The following is a 12,572-nucleotide window of genomic DNA, read 5'->3' as shown; positions in this document are numbered from 1 at the left end:
ACCATATACCAAAGTTGAACCAAGACCAGGTGAACAATCTAAATAGACCTGTTAGTCGTGAAGAATTAGAAGCTGTTATCAAAAATCTCCCTACCAAAAAAAGCCCAGGACCAGATGGTTTCAATGCAGAATTCTACCAGAACTTCCAGGAAGAGCTAATACCTATACTCCTTAATGTACTCCACAATATAGAAACAGAAGAGTCATTGCCAAACTCCTTTTATGAAGCTACAGTTACCCTAATACCAAAACCACACAAAGACACAACCAAGAAAGAGAATTACAGGCCAATCTCACTCATGAACATTGACGCGAAAATTCTCAATAAAATACTGGCAAACCGAATCCAAGAACACATTAGAAAAATTATCCATTATGATCAAGTAGGCTTCATCCCAGAGATGCAGGGCTAGTTCAACATACGCAAATCTATCAATGTAATCCATCATATAAATAAACTGAAATAAAAAAAACATATGATCATTTCACTGGACGCTGCAAAAGCATTTGACAAAATTCAACAACCATTTATGATAAAGGTGTTGGAGAGACTGGGGATACAAGGATCATACCTAAATATAATAAAATCTATATACAGCAAGCCAACAGCTAACATCAAATTGAATGGAGAGAAACTCAAAGCCTTTCCACTAAAATCAGGAACACGACAAGGCTGTCCACTCTCTCCATACCTCTTCAATATAGTGCTTGAAGTTCTAGCAATAGCAATAAGACAACATAAGGAGATCAAGGGGATTCGAATTGGAAAGGATGAAGTTAAACTTTCGTTATTTCCCCAAGGTCCAAATGAGGAGAAGGAGGAAGAACATGAAAAAGGAAATCAGGACCACAAGGGGTCCAATCACCCACTGATACAAGGGGACTGATCTAATGAGAGTTCACCAAGGCCAGTTGGACTGGGACTGAACGAGCACGTGATCCAACCAGATTCTCTGAATGTGGCCGGATTCTCTGAATGTGGCTGGCCCGGAGTCTTTCTGAAAAGCCATTGACAATGACACTGGGACTTGTTTCCTCTGCATATACTGGATTTTTGGGACCTAGTCTGTTTGGACACTCACCTTCCTGGACCTGGAGGGAGGGCGGAGGAACTTGAACTTCCCACAGGACAGGAAACCCTGACTGCTCTTAGGGATAGAGAGGGAGGAGGAGGGAGAGTGGGAGGAGTGGGAGGGTGTTGGGAGGAGGGGCGGAAATGGAAACTTTTATAATTTAATAAACTTTGAAAAAAAAACTTTCGTTATTTGCAGACGATATGATAGTGTACATAAGCGACCCCAAAAACTCTACCAAAGAACTCCTACAGCTGATGAACACCTTTAGTAATGTGGCAGGATACAAGATCAACTCCAAAAACTCGGTTGCCCTCCTATACACAAAGGATAAAGAAGCAGAGAGGAAAATCAGAGAAACATCACCTTTCACGATAGCCACAAATAGCATAACATATCTTGGGGTTACTCTAACCAAGGAAGTGAAAGACCTATTTGACAAGAATTTTAAGTCTTTGAAGAAAGAAATTGAGGAGGACACCAGAAAATGGAAAGACCTCCCCTGCTCTTGGATTGGGAGAATCAACATAGTAAAAATTGGAATTCTATCAAAAGCAATCTATAGATTCAATGCAATCCCCATCAAAATCCCATCAAACTTCTTCACAGACCTTGAGAGAACAATAATCAAGTTTATATGGCAAAACAAAAAAACCAGGATAGCCAAAACAATCTTATACAATAAAAGAACTTCTGGAGGCATTACCATCCCTGACTTCAAACTCTATTACAGAGCTACAGTATTGAAAACAGCTTGGTATTGGCATAAGAACAGAGAAGTCGACCTATGGAATCGAATAGAAGACCCGGATATTAACCCACAAACCTGTGAACACCTAATTTTCAACAAGGGAGCTAAAGGTATTCAATGGAAGAAGGAAAGCATCTTTAACAAATGGTGCTGGCATAACTGGATGTCAACCTGTAGAAGAATGAAAGTAGATCCATATTTATCACCATGCACAAAACTCAAGTCCAAATGGATTAAAAACATCAACATTAATCTGTCCACTTTGAACCTGATAGAAGAGAAAGTGGGAAGTAGTCTACAAGATATAGGCACATGAGGCCACTTCCTAAGTAGGACCCCAGTAGCACAGACAATAAGAGAAACAATGAATAAATGGAACCTACTGAAACTGAGAAGCTTCTGCAAAGCAAAGGACACTGTCAGTAAGACAAAAAGGCTGCCTTCTGACTGGGAGAAGATCTTCACCAACCCCTCATCAGACAAAGGTCTGATCTCCAAAATATACAAATAACTCAAGAAACTAGAAACTAAAACTCTAAATAACCCAATTAAAAAATGGAGTACTGAACTGAACAGAGAATTCACAACAGATGAACTTCGAATGGCCCGAAGACACTTAAGGTCATGCTCAACCTCCTTAGCGATCAGGGAAATCCAAATCAAAACCACTTTGAGATACCATCTTACACCTGTCAGAATAGCTAAACTCAAAAACACCAATGATAGCCTATGCTGGAGAGGATGTGGAGTGAGGGGAACACTCATCCATTGTTGGTGGGAATGCAAACTTGTGCAGCCACTATGGAAATCAGTGTGGCGGTTTCTCAGGAAACTGGGAGTCAACCTCCCTCAGGACCCAGCAATTCCACTCTTGGGAATATACCCAAGAGATGCCCTATCATATTACAAAAGTATTTGTTCAACTATGTTCATATCTGCACTATTTGTAATAACCAGAACATGGAAACAACCTAGGTGCCCCTCAATAGAAGAATGGTTAAAAAAGGTGTGGAACATATACACTAGAGTTTTACTCAGCGGTAAAAAACAATGACATCTTGAATTTTGCATGCAAATGGATGTACATAGAAAATGCTTTACTGAGTGAGGTAAGCCAGACCCAAAAAAAGGAATATGGTATGTATTCATTCATAAGTGGATTCTAGTCATAATTAAAGGTCTTTGAGCCTATTATTCGTGATCCTAGAGAAGCTAAATAAGAAGGTGAACCTGAAGAAAATCATGTAGTTATCCTCCTGGAGATTGGAAATAGACAAGAGTCCCAGGTAACCTTGGGTGCATGGGGGGGTGGGAGGGTTGTTAGAAGGGGAGAGGGTTAGAGAGAAGGGAGTAGAGGAGGAATGGGGAAAGCTCGGGGGACTGGGATGGGGGGAGGGAGGAAGGATGGATATGGGATCAGGGAAGAATATATCTCAACTAAGGGAGTCATTTTAGGGTTTACAAGAGACTTGATTATAAATGGGATCCCAGGTCCAAGGAGAGATCCCCAGATTGTTCTCTGGACAGAGGAGAGGGTGCCTGAACCGGCCTTGGCCTATAACCATACTGATGAATATTTTGCTTATCACCATAGAACCTTCATCTGGCGGTGGATGGAGATAGAGACAGAGATCCACATTGGAACACTGGACTTAACTCCCTAGGTCTAAACGAGAAGCAGAAGGAAAGAGAATGTGAGCAAAGAAGGCAAGACCAGAGGGAACCTTCATCCGACGATGGATGGCGATAGAGACAGAGATCCACATTGGAACACTGGACTTAACTCCCTAGGTCTAAACGAGAAGCAGAAGGAAAGAGAATGTGAGCAAAGAAGGCAAGACCAGAGGGAACCTTCATCCGACGATGGATGGCAATACAGACGGAGACCCACATTGGAGCACTGGACTGAGCCCCCCAAGGTCCAAATGAGGAGCAGAAGGAGGAAGAACATGAAAAAGGAAATCAGGACCGCAAGGGGTCCTATCACCCACTGATACAAGGGGACTGATCTAATGAGAGTTCACCAAGGCCAGTTGGACTGGGACTGAACGAGCACGTGATCCAACCAGATTCTCTGAATGTGGCAGGATTTTCTGAATGTGGCTGGCCCAGAGTCTTTCTGAAAAGCCATTGACAATGACACTGGGACTTGTTTCCTCTGCATATACTGGATTTTGGGGATCCAGTCTGTTTGGATACTCACCTTCCTGGACCTGGAGGGAGGGGGAAGGAACTTGAACTTCCCACAGGACAGGAAACCCTGACTGCTCTTAGGGATGGAGAGGGAGGAGGAGGGGGAGTGGGGGGAGTGGGAGGGTGTTGGGAGGAGGGGCGGAAATGGAAACTTTTATAATTTAATAAATTTCAGACCGTTGGAAAAAAAAGAATGTTTGGATCGTAGTTTTATATATCTGCTTTGGAATTTTACTATCTTTTATGTTCTGAAGCCTAATTTGTTTCCAGTATCTTTCAGCATTCTGAAAGCTTAGAAAAGACATAATTCTGTCACCTCATATCAATTATATATTCATAGTATCTAAAGTCACAGTGCTATATATTTCTATAACTTGATTTCTGCATTGAATCTGATAATTTTGTGAGAATAAAAACATTTTATTTGCCAAGAAAAGTTAATCATAATTCACTAAAAAGTTAGGTAAAGTATTCCTCAAATTAAAATAGTCATGTACTTAACACCAGCATTTTAAAGAGCAGAAATTCTATAATGTGACAAATTTTTTTTATGCCAATGCAATTTAACCCAATCTGATTCAAGAACATGATTTTCTTATGCAGTACTGGTGATCAAATCAGGGCTTTGTAGATGTTAGGTGAGTGCTTTACCACTGAGCCACACCTCAGTCATAGAAGGTGTGTGTGTGTGTGTGTGCGTGTGTAAAGTGGCACATGCTTATGATCCCTGCGTAGGGAGGCAGAGACAGGCAGATTCCCGGGGCTCACTGGATAACCAGTCTAGCAAATGTGTGTAGCTCCAGGCCAGTGAAAGACCCTGTCTCCCAAAACAAGGTAGATGACCCTAAAGAATGACTCTTGAGGTTACCTCTGTCCTCCACATACATACATACATGCATGCATGTGCACCCACATGTATGTGTATACACACAAGTTAAGTATACCAGCTAGGTATGGTAGCACATGATGTGGGATGTCCTTTGGTATATGTATTGCTTTTATTGGTTAATGAATAAAGCTGTTTTGGCCTATGGCAGGGTAGAATATAGCCAGGCTGGAAGAGATATAGAGAGAGAGTAGGCGGAGTCAGGGAGATGCCATGTAGCTGCCGAAGGAGAAAGGAATGCCAGAACTTTACCAGTGATAGGCCACAGCTTCATGGTGACACACAGATTAATAGAAATGGGTTAATTTAAGATATAAGAGCTAGCTAGGAATATGCCTAAAGTGTTGGCCAAACAGTGTTGTAATTAATATAGTTTCTATGTGATTATTCAGGTCTGGGTGGTTGGGAAACTAACCAGCAGTCTCTGGTTACAGGCACGTGCTAGTAATTCCAGCTACTCAAGAGGATAAGGCAAGATGACCATGAGCTATTCAGGAGGAAGGCAGGAAGACCTTGAGTTTGAGACCATTCTGAACAACGCAATGAAATCCTTTCTCTTCTAAGAAAAGTAATGGGCTTTAGGGCACAGCTCAGTGTTCCAACACTTGCCCAGAATATGTGAGGGTCTGGATTCAGTTCCTAGAACTGCAGAAAGGGGAAATTAAACATACGCACACTATATGATCCAGTCATCCCAGACCAATGTAGGTATATCCAAAGAAAGAAGAGATGTGCCTATCACTTTAAGACTTGCCTATTAGGGCTGGGAGATGGCTACGCATGTAAGCTCCCCTGCTGCTGAAGCACGAGGCCCTGCACTGGAACCCGTCAACTCATTATAAAAGGCTGGGTATGGTTATGTCTGCCTGGAACCGCAACCCTGGGAAACAGAAACAGGCTGGTCCTGGAGCTTGCTGGACAGCTGTCACAGCCTAAACAGTGAGCTTCAGAACTAGTTGTAAACCCTGTCCCCGAGAAATAAGGGAGACGGTACCCCGACATACATGGGGGTGACATTTGCTCATGATGGCCCTAACTGTTTATAATAGCCAAAACTATCTAAATACCCACTCCTAGTTGAATTTTGATATAGTTATACAGTGGGATATGCTCAGCAGTACCAGGGATGATAAACTCTATGAACACCACAGGAGAAACTCAACATGAATAAGCATAATGACGCTTCCTGCTGCAGAAAAGAAGCCAGATGAAAGGGAACACTAAGCGATGCTGGCATTTATGTGCTGTGCTCGCATCTAGAAAGGGAAAACTAGACGATTGTGGCAGAAAGCTCACGAGCAGCCGCCTAGAGATGCTATGGGCGTGGAGGGTGGGGGAAACAGGAAAGGAAATGACAGGATAGCACCTGAGCTTTTGAGAAGGTCCCCACCCCACTACACAGCTCAGATGACCCCTGGGATGGGAGCGCCCTCACTGGACTGTCACACACCCCTAGCAATAGCATCTCTACCTGTGCCAAGGCCTCTTCCTCAGGTACGTCAGGGTGGGCCAGCAGGTGACTCCTCTTCACCAAATAGGTTCTGTGACTGAGGTCTGCATTCTCCTTGAAAACAGGTTACACACACAGTCAATGAGATTGGCTCTGTAGGCTACGTACTGTCTGTCCCTCTCTGAGAGGGCGAAGAGCTAGTCAGACACCTCAGAGCTCTCTTTCTTCCTCCTGTACTTTGGGATTGACATAGTTCTCATCAAATGCTTCTTTCACGGACTCTAGAAATGTCTGCTCGCTGGCTCTGGCTGCGCGCACAACCTGAGTTCGATCCCCAGTACCCCAAATAAAGGTAGGAAACAGACAAGGAGGGAAGAACACCTGCTATTCCACTTTTCTGGATTCAGACTTCCCATTGCAGAGCCGCCGAACATAAGGCAGATGGTGGCACAGGCTCCCCACCACGAATGAAGCTCTGTCCTAGAGAGACCCACCCCTTACCACCAGCACAGGCCTCTGTGCGGCTCCTTTAGAACAGGCCACTTAGCTCAGACCATTTAAAGTCCACCCCTCTTCTTGGTCTGGGCCCTTCCACTCTGTCCTTCAACTCTTCCACAGAAGCCTTCCTTCTCCTCAGCTATCTCATCTTTGCTATCTCCTATGCACCTAGGGGGCTTGGCAATGGCACTCACGCTTCCTTATCAGGTCATACATGTGTCCTTGTGAGTAGAATTCTATCTGCTGGGAAGCAGATGTGCCAGAGACATCCTCTTAGGTAGCCTTCGAACTGCTAAGGGACTTTGGATGAGTCACAGAATTTTCTGTGGTAGGACATGAATGAGGTGCCCTGCAAAATCTCCACTCGTGCTCACTTATACCAATCTTTGCACATGCGCTTGGAGGTGAGGAAGGCTGGAAGTGGCAGATCTGTCGCAGCATGAAAGGCAGGTCTATCCAAGGAAGAGCTAGGTGGCGTCTGCAGAGCCAAGCAGGCCTCAGAAAAGGAGCGATCGAGGGTGCGGTGGGGATTCATAGTGTCGCAATGCCTGCATGTTTTCACACTGCAGGTCAAATGCAGGCTAGCTAAGTCATCTCCTGAAGAGATGGCCATCTGCAGAATTCCAGAAGCCTGGGAGGTGCAGCACCATTGTGGGGTTTTTAAGAATGACATCAGTTGTGATCTAGACTTTGCCTTACATAGACTCATAAAAGAAAGAAGTATGTCCTGGGGAATATGAGCACCACAGCATGTGCGTATACAGACTAAGGTGACAGTGACATCACACAATTTGGTCTTGTGAGACCACCATTTTATACGTGGTTTATCATTAACCTCAAATATCATAACTCCAGATGTCTAGATACCAACACAAGCACACACATCCAGGAATAGCCAAGACAATATGCCTCCTCCAGAAGCCATTATGCCCTATGATAACTTAACAATCATTGCTAATATTATTATATAATATTAATATTATTATATATTGTTACCAATATACTACCCCCTCAAAAGGAAAAATGACACTGTACATGACCATGTAGACTTGGAGCCCCTGCTCACAGCCCCTGGCCCTTTTCACTCCCCTATGGCCATGAAACTATACTCGTTTCGGACTTTCTGCATCTAATCCAGTTCTGTCCTTAAGCAGCTGCTCAGCAAACACTGGCTTTCCGAACACGAGGAAGACAATATGTAGTTTAAAGAACAGTACTTCCTAATTAAGACCTCACATCTTGTCATCATCCTGTGTGATCTCCAGGAAACCATCATGCTAATCTTCTGTTAGGTCTGACAGCTTTCCTATGGAGAAAGAAACCCAAGGATCACCTCTTTCTCATTTCCTGTGAGGCGACTGTGTTCTCCTCACGTGTCCATGTTTCTGCGTATATGCGTGTGTGTGTGTGTACATAAGTGTGTGTCCATGTGTGTATGTGTGGACATGTGTGCATGCTTGGATGCAGGTGCATGTGTGTGAATGTGTGTGGATGTGAGTCTGTGTCTTGTGTGCATGCTTACATGCATGTGTGTGGACATGTGTAGGTACATGTGCATGGGTGTGGACGTGAGTGTGTGTCTGTGTGTGCATGTGTGCATGCTTGTGTGTAGATGTGTGTAGGTGTATGTTCCTATGTGTAAATGAACATGTGTATGTGCATATGTACACATATATGTGTGTGCATGTGCTTGCATGTGTATACAGCCCACTCTTGGGCTGCTTGGTTTCTGGAAATACCTTTCAGTCCTTCCTTCTACCCTTCCCAGTCCTTTGTGACTCTGTCTACCCACAGAACCTCTCTCCACCAGGAACCCAAAGCTGTCAGCCTAGTTTTAAATATTAAATTGCTTTTACTATCTAGTCATTTTGTCATCTCTAAATCAATAGACCAATGTTCACTCCAGTAGAGTGACTTTACCTTTAGCTCTTTCCCCATCCTCTTTTTAATTTCCTTCATGTCATTGTGGTACTGTTGGCGGATTTCCTCCAGCTGTTTCCAATATTCCTAAGAAGCAAAAACAATCTAAAACTTGAAAATAATCTCTACAAAGCCTACAATTTTGAAACATGTAATATAAGTAATCATTAGAAAACTAGTTGCTTCTGAATGCAATGATATGCTCACTTTGGCTGTGCTACTGCATAGCCGGGGAGGAACACACTAGTATGGGACAGAGACCTTGTTTACTACAATTCCAAATCACATGCAGTTACTTTGTATATTCAGTTTTTGCATTAATTGGACATGTTGCCCCTCAAAAGATGTGTAGGAGCTGGTGTGCACACCTTTAGTCCTAACTACATGGAGGGGTGAGAAGGGAGGATTGCCTGAGCTTAAGAGTTCGAGAGTAGCCTGGGTATCAGGCAGACTTCACTCATCATCATCACCACCATCATCACCATCATCATCACTGTCACCATCACCATAATCCATCACCATCATCACTATCATTATTACCATCATCAGACTCAATGCCATCATCATCACCACCATCATCATCATCACCACCACCACCATCATCATCACCACCATCATCATCATCACCATCATCACCACCATCATCATCATCACCACCACCACCATCATCATCACCACCATCATCATCATCACCATCATCACCATCATCACCATCCTCACCATCATCACCATCATCACCATCCTCACCATCATCACCATTCTCACCATCACCACACCCACAGAAGTCTTATCACCCTTTGCCCCAGAATGTGTCTTTGCAGACGTAATTAAAGTGAAGTCATGCTGGGGTAGAGGGTGCCTTTTGAGAAGATGAGCACAGCCCACTCCCATCCACTAGGGACTTGGCTGTTTGGTGTGGACCCAGGGTCCCCCTAGTTCTTGGAAACACCTTTCAGCCCTTCCTTCTGCCATCTCCAGGCCTTTGTGACTCTGCCTATCTACAGAACCTCTCTCCAGCCAGACTAGGCTGGGGCTTGGGTAGGGGGCCTTCATCCTCCTTCCTAACCATTACAGCCTCTCCAGACTCGTTGGTCCTGCAGCAGCCTGCACGCAGGAACCCCTCCTCCCAGATCACCTCCAACCTCTTGGCATTCAGCCTCTTGGTGCAAACCCAGGGTCTCTCTGGTTCTTCCCCACAGCCTCTCTCCACCTTTCCTTCCAGGTTGGCTATCTCCATGCCTTTGTGACTCCACGTTGAACTGTGGAACAGTTGTCTACCAGAGACCCCACAACCAGCACCGCGGCTAGGACTCAGATTGGCCAACAGTAATAAAGAACTGAGCACCTATGTGATAAAGACTACACCCGAAATCTACACCAAGAAGCACCTTAAACATCATAACTCCAAATGCCTAGATCCTAGCAAACACACACACACACACACACACACACACACACACACACACACACACAGCCAAGACAATACATCTCCTCCAGAAGCCAGCAACCCTGCTGTGTACAGGCTTCTAGGCTCCAGCCCATGACGACCCACACTGGTTCTGGTCTTCAGCCTCCAAAAGCACAAGTTGATGTTATTGCTGTTTTAAGCTACCCATTTTGCTGTATTTCATTACAATAGTCCTAAAAGACGTAATAAAAAAAATCGCTTTATCAAACGTTTTGTATACTCAGCTCTCTGTGTCCACAGGGATGCTGGGAGCAAAGCTGACATACAGCAGAAAAGTCTGCAGTGTGAGAGACCACGACGCATGCACGCAATGGTAGACAGAAGTGGAAATTTTAAACCTGGTCCGTCATTTTGTCCTTCCTATACCGAAGCTCCTGGAGTTTAGTCTCCTCTCTGTGGCTTTGCAAGTTTTCTCTCTCGTTGGGATGTGGTTCAGCAGAAGATGGACGAAGACCCTGTTTATGAGAGAAAAGAATTTATAAAGGCATTCTTGAATATTCTGGCTTAATGCAGACTATTTACTCGAGACAAGAAGTACATCACCAAGCAATCTGCGTGGGAGATGGCTTAGCGAGTAGCAGCGTTTTTTTTTAACTGAAATATGAAATGCTTTCAGCAGCGTTTTGAAGTTGTTTCTAAGCAACAATTGTTTTCGTGCTATGACTTGGGTCCATTTGCTGAACTGGTCAGTTGTGGCTGTCGGGTCAAGCTCCTCTGAGGTTTAGCAGCCCTGGGGTGTGATAGTGACAGTAAGAACTTGCACAGCTGAACAATTCTAAAGAGGAGTGATAGAAGCCAGGCCTGGTAGCCCATGCCTGTCCTCCCCACCAGGAGGCCGAGGCAGGAGGTTCAGCAAGAGCTTGAAGTCGGCTTGCTACACATGAGGTCTGGGCCAATCCTGGGCTGTATAGCGAGATTCTGTCTGTAAATAAAAGGTGAAAGTAAAGGGTGGGTGGCCTTGGTTTTATAGCAGAATGAATCTGGACACATTGATGTCTGAGGGCTGAGAAACTTTGAGGAAACCCCTGAGCACAGTTGGAGTCTCACTCACCAGTTGTCTTTCCACTTTTAACTTATACTGCTGAGCTTCAAGTCTCCTTTGAAGGTATGCAGCAGACCTGAGAAAATAAAATGTTCCACTTGAACATAATCCTCCCTCTCTCTCTCTCTCCCTCCCCTCCCTCTCTCCTTTCCCTCCTTCCCTCCCTCCTTCCATCCTCCCTCCCTTGCTTCCTTTTGTCTTTTGTGGTGGTGGGGATTGGCACATGTTCTAATGCTCAACTCCAACCCTCCAGCCCCTGAGTAAGTTTTCTCACCAACCATCTCAGGTACCAAATTGATGGGTGGGTTTTCACCTCAGTGATAGAACTCTTAATTCATCTGTAGTATGAAGTTCAAAGTTACGGAATGCAACATCAGGAGAGAAAAGCTTTGGAATCAGGAGGGAAAAAATAAATAAAATGCTTTTTAAAATAAATGAAAATGAGTATATGAGGAGACCCAGAGCAGACACCTTGTGATAAAGGTGACGATTAAAAGCCAGGGGATGGTGGTGCACACCCTTAATCCCAGTATTCTGTGAGTTTGAGACCAGTTTGGCCTGCAGAGCGAGTTCCAGATCAATCAGGCCTACATAGAGAAACCCTGCCTTGAAAACAAAAGAAGAAAGAAATGAAGGAAGAAAAAAAAGAAGGAAGAAAGGAAAGAAAGAAAGAAAGAAAGAAAGAAAGAAAGAAAGAAAGAAAGAAAGAAAAAGGTGAAGATAAGAGTTTTGCTACTGCAAACCAAAGAATGGCACAGATTGCCTAGAAATCTCCAAAAGCAGAGAGGGCTCTTCGTGAACAGACTCAATGGGTCTGACAAGCAACTTCAATGCCTGGTACCCACATGAAGGAAAGAATAGCCACCCTTGCAGACTGTCTTTTGATCTCTATGCACACCCATGCACAGGATTAATTTTAAAAGGAAGTGGGGGAGCCTCGGTTAGGGATGCTGAAAAGATGCTGAAACCTAATGAGTTTCTTTCTCCAGGGCAGGATTTGGTCTTTCTGTCCTCAGATTTGGTGAGGGGAAGGAAACAGAACCAGGGCTAGCTTCTCTCCAGTTTTGTGGGATGACTAATCCACAGCTCACTGCTCCCCTATTACATGGCTGCTTGTTTGCTCCCTGCACACACAGAAGCTCCAGAGAGCAGGATGTGGTCCAGCCCTTTTCCCTCTAAATGAATGAGGAAGTGATGCTATGCCGCTGTGGGAACATTTAAGGTGACTGTCAGCGCATCCCTGGTTAGGTCTGGTCAAATCACTGCCAGACTTACGCCTATGTCCTGTCCC

At 44.4% G+C, this 12,572-nt stretch overlaps 1 protein-coding gene across 5 annotated transcripts in view; it reads right to left on the bottom strand.

Moving 5' to 3' along the window:
- The window catches only part of Nek5 (NIMA related kinase 5), a 51,248-nt gene that overhangs the window by 21,940 nt on the left and 16,736 nt on the right, over window positions 1-12,572 (bottom strand). For all 5 annotated transcript variants that reach the window (XM_087900819.1, XM_087900820.1, XM_087900821.1 and 2 more), the window contains 4 exons: window positions 11,291-11,357; window positions 10,578-10,694; window positions 8,772-8,858; window positions 6,375-6,467 (listed from right to left, as the gene is read on the bottom strand). In XM_087900819.1, coding sequence (XP_087756945.1) covers window positions 6,375-6,467; window positions 8,772-8,858; window positions 10,578-10,694; window positions 11,291-11,357 — 364 coding nt within the window. The remainder of the gene's footprint in view (window positions 1-6,374; window positions 6,468-8,771; window positions 8,859-10,577; window positions 10,695-11,290; window positions 11,358-12,572) is intronic.

The sequence above is a fragment of the Myodes glareolus genome, chromosome 23 (genome assembly GCF_982192425.1).
Source record: "Myodes glareolus chromosome 23, mMyoGla1.1, whole genome shotgun sequence".
Lineage (NCBI taxonomy): Eukaryota > Metazoa > Chordata > Mammalia > Rodentia > Cricetidae > Myodes > Myodes glareolus.
The sequence above is the reverse complement of the archived record's forward strand: the minus strand, read 5'-3'. Positions and strand labels throughout refer to the sequence as shown.